We start from the raw sequence: 14,230 nt of genomic DNA, 5'->3' as shown, positions 1-14,230 counted from the left end.
TGGGTTTTACTAGTTCTCTATTCTTTTTACCCTTTTCCCATTGGAATGCTCTCTACTTTCTAGGAGTAATTGTTAAATGGTATAAGTTTTGGTGTAACCTCATAGTTTTTTACTTCATATATTCCTTTTATTTTATTTTTTTGCTCATTTTATCTTTTTTGCTTAGGGTTTTCAATTATTTTAAGATTTTACAATATTAGATTATCAAATTTGATTTAGTTTTCTATTTCAATATTGTAGAATCATATGATTTTCAAGTCACTTTTGAAGACCCTAATATCTTATCTGGAATTCTGGTTCTAACAAGGTTGTTCTCACCTGAGATTTTTAACAAATAATGCATAAACTTTAGCATTAAAATTTGATGTATTTTCAAGAGTTTGATCACAGAGCCTATTTTGTGATTTCATCATTGTGATACATCTAAGATATATAAATTAAAATGTTACACAGATGAACTAATGGTCATGACCACATGCCATGGAACATTAATTTTAACTTAGCCATTTGTCATCTACCCAATGCAATTCCTGATTCTGCATCATATTATAATTATTATAATAACAATTTGCATGCTTGCTTCTGCTGGCTGACTGGTTGACAATTGAATGATAGGGCTCTAGATATTGAAAATTGAGGAATATGAATCAGGTTATTGATGCATCAATATGCATATGTACATATACCTATCAACAAAAGAAATATGCAGATATACATTTGAGGTTGGAATAATTGGAATTTTCTTTTCTCATGCAACCTTAATATTTCGCTGGTTTATGGTTTAAACTGTGTATTATATGCAACTGAACTCTTCCACACTTACTCATCTTCAAAAGCTCAACTCTTCTGACAATTGGTACAGGTTGAAATGCTTTTCCTTATGGGTTTCCTTGGTCAGTAAAGTGATATCTTGTTCATGTGCCCATATTCCACAGGTGATGAGAAAGAATCTTTTAAAATTTGTGCGTGTGAGGGAGTTTGCTCCAGAAGCTGAGTTTCATGATCCTTGCCCATCCTTCAATTTATCAAATGTCATTTGCAGGTAAGAGATTTTCTTAAGAGGTTCCCAAAAAATCCAGTGCTTTATTTTTCCTTCAAGTTGTACTACTGGGAGTTGATAGGAGATAATTAGTGATTGGAAAAGTATATGAAAAAGGGAACATGTCCATAAATAAAAGAAAGCATACAATGCCTGTCCAAATGATATACAAATAAAGTTGGTAATAGCACATACACCCGGTGGGTTTTGATCTTGCAACTACACCCTCCACCTTGTTTTTAGATTTAAGATAAAGCTAATTGGCCAAACAGGCCTGTTATCATGACCATAATGACCTTACACACCATCTCTTTAATGTGAATAAAAAAAATGCAAAGCTAACATTTAAGTGCTTCTAAGTTGAGTACAAGTGACTTTGACAAGAAGTGGTTGATGCTAGAAGCACAGAAATTTTTGTTTTGTTTTTGAAAGTCAATTGTATTTTATGTTTAGTCTTATTAGTTAATTCGGTTACTAGTAATTTTTATTTAATTTTCTAGAGTTGAGGTTAGTTTTGTAATTGAATAACTGCCTTTCCCTAAGTCAACTAGAATTAGGGTTTAGTCCTAGCAGTCTACATAAGCTTGCTATTTTATTCCTATGGATACATGTTTGATTGATTTATAAAATCTCTCTGGAATTTTTCCAACAGTCCAGTGTTAATTCCAATTACTCTAGGTGCTGACTACTAGGTTTGTTCTCCCTTGCTTGGTGTTGCTCTTAGGTTATCTATACTCTCTCTCTCTTTCTCTTGGTTAAAACAATTCAATTCATTAAGATAAAGAACATTGGTCAATGTTTTTTTGGGATATATTTGATAGTATGGGAGTGGGGAAGGGGGGGGGGGGGGCATCTTTGTTGGAAACAGCAGGAGATGCTAGTTGAGTTGCAAGGCTCTTGGTAAGAACATTTGTCAATTATTACGACCATAAATAGGTTTAGAGTGAAAATCAGAAATCATAAATTATTTGATGATTTTATGTCTAAAACATTGAAGGTGGATCTCTGTTTGCTAGATTCAGTTAGACTGCATTACTCTCAGGTTACTATGATACATCAACTTGCTCATTTACCTCAATGTTGCTACATTTGCAATTTAATCTTATGAGTAGTATCAAATGAACAGGACCATATTTTGCATTGATTTTGGGGATCAAATTTCTCCCCAAATGATATATTTGATTTGGATAATTGAAAGGACGAACTTTACACAAAAGGATAGCCAACTTATGGGTGTGATGTGTAGCTAGACTAACATAAATGGACATAAGAATTGTGATGACTAAGTTTCCCAGGTCTGGCTTCACCTCTTGAATTTCTTTCTGAATGACATTGTGAATATTTGTCTGACAAACCAAAGTAGGAAATAAGGTTGGCTGAAATGATTTGCAATATATAGTGAATTCTGAAGGCCCAAATCTGGAAAACCGTTAAACATCACAACTCACTCAAGTGTACTATTGCGTTGCTACTGGAAGGCATGTAAGATATGCTCTAGATGCTAGTACTTGTGTATTGGTACAAGCTAGTACCCTAGTGAAAGCAATTATCACAAAAAGAGTGTAAAGTTTGTTATGGTATCCTTTAATGAGCCTTGCATAAAATCAAATTCGAAAGTTAATTTAATCAATATATAGGAAAAGGAGCCATTCTATACGAAAGTCATGACAGTACAATTTGTCATAGTGAAACCAGAGTCTGTATCGTGACAGGGGGGGCTGTGGAAGGCTGGATTTCATGTATTATGTTAAATATATCTGGTAGCTTGTTTAATTTATGCTCTTAGATGCTTGATCCTTGATTGATACACTAAAAAAGTAATAATTTAATCTTTCTTTCTTTTCATTCTCATTGAACTTGTTGGATCCAACTATCATGTTTAACCTTTTCCAAAGTTCAAACCGATCACTGATAAACATTCATTTTTCTGGACAGCTACTGCAATGACTGCAGAGAGCTGGACTTATGCCGTGACACAGCTCTACTGGCTCAGGAGTGGCGCTGTGCTGTGCCACAATGTGGCCAACCTTACGATCGTGAGGTCATGGAGAACGCTCTTCTTCAAATTGTACGGCAGAGAGAACGTCTCTACCACTTGCAGGACCTGGTGTGTCTTAGGTGCAATCAGGTGAAGGCTGCACATTTAGCTGAGCAATGTGCTTGTGCAGGCCCATTTAAGTGCAAGGAAGATTTGACTGAATTCCGGAGTAAGATGCAGATTTTCTTGAAGATAGCTATTCATCAGAAATTTCAACTTCTCCAGGAGTGTACCTCATGGATTTTAGAACTTCGATGACTATTAACCTATAGTCTCCTATAAATTCAATTGGATGAGTGACCAATGTGGGCAGTTATTAAAAGATGCCTGAAATTGGTGAGCTTAAATTATAATGTTAGGGTTGAAGCTATTGTAGTTGAAGGGAAAAATAAATGAGGTTAGGAAATTGTATTGCTACTCATGACATAGGCTCAGGTATTGGTTCCTCAATGGGTAGATGTTGCTATAGTTATGCTAGGCAGGGTCTTCCATGGATTGGTCCCCATCTCTCTTTTTCGCTTTAGTAAAACTCATGACTTAAATTTTCTGTCCCCACTTTTCCGGGGGTGGGGGGGATTGGGGTTGGCACAAGATCTTTGGTTAAACGATGTATTACAATTTTTTTTTTCTTTTATTTGTAGATTGTGTATAATGTGTTATATCAGAAACTTGTATATAACTTTGAAATGATTCATTCAATCAATGAAATATAATTTGTATTCAGTGTACAATCCCTGACTACCAAGTTGAGTTGAGTTGAGGCTTTGACAAAAGCAAATGATTTGAGGTGCACACTTTGGATGAAGCTGTCTTTAAATGGTTTGCAATGGATACTGGCTTTAATGATAGTTTAGGCAAACTTGATGCTTAACGGTATCCAATGAAAAGGGCTCATGTATCATTTGCCCCTATAATAACAAGTCCCTTTTAGTTTTACAGATACATCAGTCATTGCATGTGGATATCATGACCTAGAGGTGACGAAGAGTGCAGAAGACCCGCAACGGAGAGAATAACTGAAAATCACAACGGAAGAGATGTTTCTTTGGTGGCTCACCAGGTGGACCAAAAGGATTGCAGAAGATCAGGAGAAAAAGTAGCTAGGAAACCTCCAATGAGACTTGAGTTCTTGATGGCTTTCAGGGTTTTAAGCTTTTTGAATTTTGAGCATTTGCCTAACATTTAAGCATGTGCGGTTCCTGTAACCCGAGGTTACCACTTGTGAATATTAAAGAGTTCAAGTTCTGATATCTTCTCATAAGGAAAAAGAAAAATTGTTCTTATTATACAATATTTGATTTGGTTGTTTTAATTGCTTAGTTCTGTCCTTTAAAGGTACAAGGTTGATGTTGATCCACTTGTTTCTTGCCAGAGGCCAAGTGTCACTCAAGCTTTCTTAGTTCTTACCTCAGTTGGGGTATTGCACCCGGCATACTTCTAATCTTGGCTGTTAATTTAATCTAAGTGTCACTCAAGCTTTGATTTGATTATTGAATTTTTACCTTAGAGATATCCAAACCTTAAATTTTTGATGTTTGTCATCCAAATTAATATGTAGAATTTAAGTAGTGTTTCTAAGACATGATTTATGTATAACATGAATACTATTGAATTTTTGCTTTAAAGATATCCAAAGGTTTGGATGTCTAATATCCAAATTGATATGTAGAACTAAAATAGTGTTCTTAAGACATGATTTCTACATAACATGAATTCTATGATTATTTTGCCTTAAGAGATATCTAAATTGATATGTAGAACTAAAATTGTGTTCTTGAGTTAAGACATGATTTATGTATAATATGAATACTATTAAATTTTTGCCTCAGAGATACTCTTTATACGCCCATGTTCTACTCAATAACTTCGAAGCTCATACATTATACTGTTATTATTATTATTATTATTTTTGAGAGCCAAACGGAAAAGGTAGAAGGGGGTTCAAGTATTTGTAGGATCATTTCTTAAGAAAAAAAAAAGCTCACGAGGACAAGCGATTCTAAGTCTCAACGCCTATATTCATCTCCACAATCACCAATCACTCTAAGAAGATCTTTCCCTTTTTTCGAGATTTCTTGTATGCTGTTTACATCATCATTGTCAAGAACGAGAGAAAAGACAGCATTTGACTCCTGAATATGGTCTGACAGCCCAAGTCTAACACCTATCATCGATCCCGCCACTGCTGGCTGCAGTTTTGCAAATCAAACTAATCAAAGGTGACTTCACAATGTGGCTTATCGAAAGTCAAATAGATTCAAGCTTATAATAAAGTGGGAGAATCGATTTTACCTGATCTAGTATATATTTCACGGCAACAGTTGGGATTGAGACCCCATGTTTAGAAGCTACTTTTTTAAGTGTTTGAAGCAGTACTTGGAACTGGCTCCATCCTCCCCAGGCATCAACCATCTGCAATATATTGTAAACTTTCTATCAACGATTCAACATCATGCATAACATTTCAAATTCCCCTTAAAACCACACACACAAACCCCAACAAAAAAAGACTCCCACTCCCCGAATAGTATTACAAATTTCCAGATCACCATTATTCATCCAAAAAAATAAATTCCAAAATCACTATTGACAGGATATTTCTGTTCAAGAACATCATACCCTTTTATACTTTTGGAGGGAGGGTGTGTTTAATGAAGGGCCAGCAAAAGGAATGGACAAGTTGGTGTCAAGGAACTTCTCAGATAACAAACCACCCATTACTGTTCCATACCTGCATCAGAATTTTTTATCTTAAAAAAGAGAAATGCAAAAGAATGCTTAGTTGTCTGCCAGAGACTATAAAATGTTTTACCAAAATGAACATTGAAGGTGGTCATTCCCTCCAAGACTAAATTTAGATTATCACACTAACAAGGAATTATTGGCCAATTAATGAGCAAAAAAATGCAGGAAGAGCCAAACTTTTGTTGTTTTTTCAGAAAAAAAGACTCATGCTATATTACTGATTACATCCTATAGTAGAGGGTAATGCTTGATAGACAATATAACTGTGTGCATGTCTATTTTGGGAGAGAGAGAGAGAGAAATACGTTATAAGTTTGACTCCTGTAAGCTGACAAAGCTCCGCCATTTTCTGTTGAGGACGCATATCAACAATTGAATGTTGCACCTACATTAACCATACTTATTATTACAACAGAATATATGATGTAAGGGAGAACATTAAAATATTTAGAAGTAAAAGCATACAATTGTATCTAGCATATACCTGATTGCTCACAATGGGAATCTTGTTTTCTAGGATTATTTGCAATCTTTCTGTATCGAAATTTGTTAAGGCAACAGTCTTGATTTTACCTGCAATCCACTTGCTGAAATGATCTGATCAAATCGAGAAATGCAATCTGAGATATTAAACGTATCTTAATGAGAAAAATGATACTAACCTTCTTCTTTCAGATCTGTAAGGTGTTTTAGTGCATCAAGGTAACCAGTATTTGAGTAATCCCACCTATTTCAAGTAGAAATTGAGAAAAATGCCATCAGAGAATAACAATCTTAAACAAATATTAGTTTAATACTCTATTTATTGTCTATTAGTTTGGATAAGTTGGACCTAATACAAGGAACATCAATTGTAAGGAACATTAATTGTATTTTTGAGGTAATAAAGTAGTACAATGTACAAAAACTATAATGTATGGGATAGTAGCAAGAAAGATAAAAGATAGTGAAAATAGAATTTATTTGGACATGCTTGTATACTCTGACCACATGGTAATTATTTATATTGGAGTTTCCTTGTTACACAAGTTACAAGAGTCTGACAATGCATTATTTGTCAAACCTTTTGTCTTATGAACTGAACAGTCTGAACTCTGAACCAATACTTACGCAGGGTTAAATGACATAAGTTTCCAATATAATTACAGTCAAACCAACTTCTATGGAAAAGTACATCCAGAAAATGGTTCCAAAAAAATCCTGCTAGTATCTGGTTTGATGCAGACTGGAATACTCTGTTATATGTAAAAGTTACCCACCCTGACAACCTTGCTTGCCTCAACAAACATCAATACTAGCATCAAACGTCAACCCTAGCATATAATCTATTCCACATACAATTTTTTTGACAAACGGAGCCTTTTTCCTCTCTCTCTTTCTTTTTTGGCTGAATAATGGATCCAGATCAAACAAAAAATTTCATTGAATTTCTAGCTCCCTATCCAAATATAGCATGATCATTTATTGTATATTGGATTACCTACCAAGCACTAAAATAATAGGTATTCACATCACTAAAAATTATGCAGCCATATCATCAATTATCACACTAGGTTAGCTGAGTAGGAAAAGAAAAAATTTATACCAATGAAACTGAAGCATATCCAAGGAAGCCACATCCATTCTCTTCCGAGAAACATTAATACTCTCCCGGACATAGCTACTTGTCATCTTAACAGGTGGAGGCACCCATTTAGTAAGACTGCATCACATAACAGAAGAGGCAAACATACTGTAAGGGTTCCCTTTCTATATTGTCCAACAAAAAGGTTTTAGTTTCTTTCTATTCAACCAAAAAGATGCAAACTGGATTAGTATAATAAGTAGGAGGCACTCACCCTCTTATCTTCTCCAAGAATTCGGGTGGGCGCTCTCGACGAACTCTATTGATGAAGATACCATAAAGATCTTCTGCAGGCCCATCTACAACATCATAACAGTCAAAACAATAAGAAAACAACCCATATTTCCCGAACTTAAATCCAAAACCAGTTGACTAATTGTCATGAATCCATACATTATGTGTGTGTTTGCCAACAGATTTTTCTTTTTAACTTTTTAGTTTATTTGTTTACGTACAATTTTTTAAAAACTCACTTTTTTAAAGTATTAACTATACTTAAATCAACTTTCGACAATAATCAAATAAGCTTTCAGTTAAAAGCTACATCCAAACGAACACTATAATGTGTTGTAATTCAATTGGCACCTTCTAGTGTTTCTAACAGAGACATTGAGGGTTCAAATCCCCTACCCCTAACTATCTAATTATCAAAAAACATAAAAGACAATCCAAGAACTACAAAGCATTATTAACTATCTAATCTAAGACATCATTCAAAGTTTTAGACATTCCATAAAATTGGCCAAACAGAAGTCCCTCTGCATAATAAAAACAGTTAGAAGTAGCATTAGTAGTATACATATATCAGCCATATCAAAAGTGGTGAGTCCAGCATCAGCATATTTAAGCATAGCATCAGTTGCATTGTCCTGATCAATTCTACCCCAGCCACCGCTCGTCTGCCACATCCCATTCACGACCCTGCAGATATCCAATGAATCCTTCCCATTCTTGACTACAGTTCTTCGATTCTCTTCACTTAACACACACCTTATTGGTCCCAAATTCAGTTTTCGTGGTCTAGTACTGTCTCTTTTGGTTTTTGTTATTGTTGAGTTGAACGTGAAAGTGAACTTGCTCAAGGAATGGTGCAACAACTCTGCCATTTCAAAATAAGATAGAAGCAGGTTGTGAAGGTCTCTGCTTTTCTAGTATATATGCTTTAAACACATACCATGTACAACTAATTTTTGTCCTTATCTCCTACTGTCTCTGCGCCTTTACTTTCTACAAATGTTATCAATTTTGCAATGGTCCCAAAGTTTGTACCAATTTTGCATATAACCCCTGTCTTTTTCCTTTTTAAAAAAATATAAATAAATAATATATCTCACATAGTTATTAAACCTGAACCGACTGAGCTAGTTGGGCCAAATCCTTGATACTTAGACGGGTTTGAGTCCGTGCATAAAAACCTGTTAAAACCCAATTAGACCCCATGAATTCTTTGTAACCCGTTCAACCCGAGTTCTTACAAAATGTGTATCAAATTTGTTAATAAATAAAAGTTTTAATATCAAATTTATAAGAAATATAAAAATTTGTCAAAAAAATCTAAAAATATTTCCTAAACTAAGTTTTTCCCATAACAAATCTATCTAATTTTTAAATTTATTTTCATAATAAATAAATTAACATTTTGGGCATTTTGAGAAGAGAAAAGAAAAGAAAAGAAAAGAAATATTATTTCAACAAACAAAACTAAAAAGGTACAAAAACGTAATTAAATAGGAATAGAGGGTTCAAAGTTCAACAAAGCTGAACAGGTGACAAGCAAAAGGCAACGTGGTTTATTTAAAATCGAATAAAAAGTCAGAAAAAGTTTTACACAGCTCAATAGTACCTGCCACGTACAAAGAAAGAAAGAAAGAGAGAGTTAGGGTTTTGAGTAGTGCTCACAGTGATCGGCCATGTCGAAGGTGGAGAGGCCGGAGTCGGCGTAGCGAAGCATAGCCTCAACGGCATCGTCTCGATCGATTCGGCCCCATCCCCCACTGGTCTGCCACATTCCGTTGAGGACTCGGCATATGTCGAGGGAATCGTTCCCGTTGGCGAGCGTGACTCGCTGAGTCTCCTCTGTTCGCACGGCGCAGCACTTCACGCTCGCTCGGGGCCGAGTAGTGGTGGTGGTGGTGTATTTGATATGAGAGAGATTGGCAAAGACAGGTTTTACAGTGGCTGCCATTGCCATTGCCATTGCCATTTCCACTGTTGCGTGGAGTATTGTGTTTGTGTGGTGAGGAGTTGGGGATAAAACTCATTGCCGTTTGGATTTGGCGCGTTTGATATATACGTTGTGTTTTTTTTTTTTTTTTTTTTTGGGAGTTGCTGCAAAGACACTTATACCCTTACATTATCTTTTCATGCATGGAAATATCAAATATGAGAGTTTTTATTTATATATTTATTTTTATAAATTAAAATCTCAAATTAATGAAACCGTTTTAATTTGAAGTCCTAATTGCTATCACCAAGATCACTCCAACATCTCTATGTTTAGTTTTTCATCAAAATTTGGAGAAAAAATTTTTTCTTCTATATTTCACATAATTTATAAGTATTTCAAATAGTAAATTTCAGTTAACTTAGCAAATTTTATTCAATTAAAGAAGGAAGAGTTAACTAAATTTTTATTCAATCATTTATTATTATTTATTTATTTTTGCAAAGTCACTATATGAGGGGGGGGGGGGTGTTTGGGGGGACTGAACAAAAGAAATAAGCCCATGGGCTTAGGAACCAAACGAGGGAGAAAGAGAATAATGAAGGGTCAAGTAGGCCCAGTCCATGGCCCCCAAGAAGGTGACAAAGACCTCAGTCTTGAGGATTGCTTCATCCTTGGTTAAGTACCAAACACCCTCCTCAGAATACGAAGAGGACTAGAGAGCTGTCTATTTGAGAAAGGAAACATTCGAAAAGTTAGGGGAGATAACTTGTAAGCTCCACAACGATCATTTCCGCATTAAATGTGCTTTACTTGCTAGTCAAGCCGCATTTAATGTAGAATGATCACCGGAATAGTGTCACACATCCATGCTTCCACCCACATTCATCTCAAAAGAAGCAAAAAAAAGGAGATTAGACAAGTATCTTTCCTTCCTTTCATCCACCCTATAGATGTACAGTGAGGATGGGACTTCAACCCTTGTAAATAAGACTTGAACCCCAAAAGGAGGGGGATCCATAAATTCTTAGTAAAAAGTGTGAAGGGAAAAAAGTGAGCAAGAGAGAAACAATTGTATTCAAAAGTCCATCTGCACGCCCAAGGACCCATTGTGAATATATAGCTTGCACCTCCTTCCTTTTTAAGATTGTATTGCCATTCTTGCTTAGGATCTCACTCTTTTTAGATTCTTTTTTTGCAAAAGTTCTTGGCCCATATTAACAAATTAATTGTGACGATCATATTCTTATTTTCATCGTAAGATTTTTTTGATCCACACACTATAGATTTGTAAAAAAAGAAAAGAAAGGTAGAGAGTTTGTTAGAGATAGATTGATGTTCTAATGGAGTAGAGAAAAAAGAAAAATTGTTTATAAAACTGTGTTTTACTTAGGTACTCAATTTTAGTTTTTTGGCAATCATTATCTCTTTCTAAGCAAACATTTCTCTCTTTAAACAAAGCTTTCTCTTGCTACTCTCATGTTTAGTAGCTACTAAATTAATTTATAAACTACCTTAAGTGAAATGCAAAGTTTAATAAATTATTTCCCACTTTTATTTGCTATGTTATTGCCCTTAATCTTATAAATGAAAAATGGAGATGTATAGAGGCCTTAAATTGAAAAAATTTCATAAATTTGAAACTTTAATTAACAAAATTAAAAACTTAAGATCTAATATGAAAGTATGAAACAATCAATCAAATGAAATGATAGAGAGGGTAGTTCTCAAAAAAAAAATGATAGAGAGGGTGGGGCATTGACTGTGTGAGTATATCTTGTGAAAGATGAAATATGATAGAAAAAGAAGGAAATGAAAGAAAGGAAAAATCTACTAGTTATTTTGAAATTATGAAAAATTTAAAGGTATTTTAGTAAATATGTCTGGGTTGTGGTGAAAAATCTATCTTGCCCATCCCCCATGGTTGGAGATAATATTTTGATTACCTCTGATACCATTTGTCATGATCCAAGGAAAACACTAGTCATATTTGTGCTATATTTCAAAAGAACTAGTCAAGTTAACGTTAAAAACACTAGTCATGTTTGTGTTGTATAGCACCCAATGTGTGGCTCAACGCCTCAACCCATGTTCGCCCAACTCATTCATCCAATTCTATCCACATATCTGGGATGTTACAGAAGACCAAATGAGAGTTGAAGGATGAAATTCAAAAAAAAAATTAAAACTATAGAGATAGAAATAAAAACATGTCAAACTTAGAGATAATTTGTAATTGAGTCTTAATTGGTTTCTCCCCCAAGCCAAACTAGGAATAAAGCAACATATGTCGATTATATTAAAGTTGTACAGGGTTAAAAGCAAGGATGTCTAACTGATCTCCTGTATTTAAGAATGCGTCATCATGATTCATGAGCAAAGCACCTCAGTCCATCAGCGGAAAAAAATAAACTCTAAAACTACGGGTACAAAATTTATAAATGTGCCAGACTTAGAAATATAATTTGAATTTGAGCTTAATTGGTTTATCCCCTAAGCCAAATTAGGATTGGAGCAACATTTGTAGATTATATTAATGTTGTACAGTGTTGAAAGCAAGAAGGATCTCTAACCAATCTCTTGTATCTAAGAAAGCATAATCATGAGTGTTGTGGGCCTTTTTGGTTATATCGGGCTAGGCTGCCTCTTGCGGTACCGGGTTCAAATATTCTGAGTAAGGGAGTTGAGACCGGTCCAGCTGCAACTCAATTTAGTCCGGTTTGTGCGCAAACTATGCCTCACTCGCCAAAAGCACGCTTATGGCAGACAGAGCTGTTTTAGATGAGTCGTGGCAGGCAGATATGATAATAATAAGACAAAAGAAAGTACTTTGACTTCTTAATTAAAGTGAATAGATAATTCCTAATCAAGAAAATATAATCACAGTTTAACAACAATTACTTTTATAAAGAAAGTAAAGGGAATAAGTAGGTAGTATATGGGTTAATCAAAAGAAGAAAGAAATCAGATCAAATTTAATCTGTAGGACCAAAACTGGAGAGGGAAGAACGTCTCTTCTCAACGTGAATAATCTCCCAGGGAAATCCTGCCGTGGAAATTAATCACTTTGAGGGAAACGGACCTAAATGGTTGGTGCACAAGAGAATTTTTTTGTTTCTGGCAGAGAGCAGAACTTTGAGTGGGAGAGAGGAATCAACCTATTGGTGCATGCCTGTTGCTTTAACTCTCTATCTTTTTCTTTCCTTTTCTTCTAACATTCCCCTTTCTTATCTTTTTTTTTTTCTTCTCTTTTGCTCAATACTTGTTTTCTATTCCCCCGTTTTTTCAAGTTCCTATTCCGTGGTGCTTGGTCTCCTGTACACGGCAATGGCATTTTTTTATAGTGCTTGCCGTGATCGGATTTTACTATTTTAGCCTTAATCACCTTTGTCTGGTTTGGGTGTACTTGTCGACTACCACTGGTCCGTCTGTGTGCCACTCTCCATCACCAGACAAAAGAAAGCTATTTTGTTTATTTGTCTGTCGTGGTACCCTTCCCTACTATGGTGTAGGTGCCTTCTCTCTCCTTATCTCTTATGGCATGCACCTAGTGGTTCAAACTCAGTTTTGTTTATTTTGGGTGGTATGTCATCCCAATAGGACACTTCCCCCAAAAGAGCCCGAGCAGGAACCTTAGAATAGGTTTTTCCCCTCTCCCCATTGCCAAACCATGCCCTTTTACCTTTGACCCATGTCCTCACCGTGTCCTATATTGGCTGGGTACAGGCGGGTGATGTCTGGGCCATGCACGTGCCTCTCTTCCATGTATGTCCAAAATTTGCCTGTTGCTCATGCGTTCGTTGTGGTTGGCCTGTATAGTCTGCCGTTCGTTTTTTGACTATTATATGGTTTCCCTTTCTTTTATGGTTTGCCCCACTTAGGAGCTGGGCTTTGCTTAACGGTGGGCTTTGCCTTTCTTCAGTCCACCCTTTTTTTTGCAACCATCTCCTGCCATGCCACTCTATCATTCCTGTTGCGAAGTTGTTTGCCTCAATTCTGCTGGGCCTCTTTAGGTTTGCCGTTTATTATTCTCTCAATGGTCCAGTACGGCCATTGGTTCTTTTATTATATCACTGGCGGGCTCCTGTGTCCTATTTGTTTTCTCTTGGACGTCCCTAACCCATTTGCTTTCCTTGGGCTTTCTTGGCCCTTTTCTTAACTTTGCATTCCCATGGGCTTTTACTGAGTTCTTTGGGTTTCTCCGGCCCAATTACATTATCCCTCATCCTTGGGGCTCATAGGCTTGTCATCAACCCTTTACTTTCTTTACTTTCATTACTTTGGGCCTGTTGTGACCCATTCTCACTTTTCCACATCATATACTGCCCATGGTTTTCTTTTTTTCTCTCTTTCCAGGCCCTTTTAAGCCCATTTGCCCCCTCAAGACCCATTTGTTTATCTTATAGGCCTATGATCCATTATTCTTGCCACTTGGGCTTAATATGTTTTCTATCCATTTACCAACTCTTTTCTGTCTACGTTACTGGGCTTCTCCTTTCCACTTGGACTTCCAAAATGGCCATCAACAATGAGCAATGAAAGTAAAGCACTTCATTCCAACGAAACACACACACACACACACACACAATCCACTCTGGTTTAATCCATCATAATTTAGTC

The 14,230-nt window shown here is 35.8% G+C and overlaps 2 protein-coding genes across 4 annotated transcripts in view; one reads left to right on the top strand and one right to left on the bottom strand.

The window, feature by feature from the left end:
• LOC115979777 (DNA polymerase epsilon catalytic subunit A-like) overlaps window positions 1-4,314 on the top strand; it is a 29,568-nt gene extending 25,254 nt beyond the window's left edge. For all 3 annotated transcript variants that reach the window (XM_031101844.1, XM_031101851.1, XM_031101839.1), the window contains 2 exons: window positions 936-1,042; window positions 2,975-4,314. In XM_031101844.1, coding sequence (XP_030957704.1) covers window positions 936-1,042; window positions 2,975-3,335 — 468 coding nt within the window. In that variant the 3' untranslated portion in view covers window positions 3,336-4,314. The remainder of the gene's footprint in view (window positions 1-935; window positions 1,043-2,974) is intronic.
• A 595-nt stretch (window positions 4,315-4,909) lies between these two features.
• Window positions 4,910-9,473, bottom strand: LOC115979766 (flagellar radial spoke protein 5). Its single transcript, XM_031101830.1, is given in 10 exon segments — window positions 4,910-5,266; window positions 5,370-5,489; window positions 5,697-5,808; window positions 6,128-6,207; window positions 6,307-6,395; window positions 6,485-6,549; window positions 7,408-7,524; window positions 7,661-7,745; window positions 9,346-9,430; window positions 9,432-9,473. Coding segments are annotated over 10 exon segments (978 nt in total). The 3' UTR covers window positions 4,910-5,083.
• Window positions 9,474-14,230: the final 4,757 nt, after the last annotated feature.

The sequence above is a fragment of the Quercus lobata genome, chromosome 1 (genome assembly GCF_001633185.2).
Source record: "Quercus lobata isolate SW786 chromosome 1, ValleyOak3.0 Primary Assembly, whole genome shotgun sequence".
NCBI classification, from domain to species: Eukaryota; Viridiplantae; Streptophyta; class Magnoliopsida; order Fagales; family Fagaceae; genus Quercus; species Quercus lobata.
This window is presented reverse-complemented; position numbering and strand designations above follow the sequence as displayed.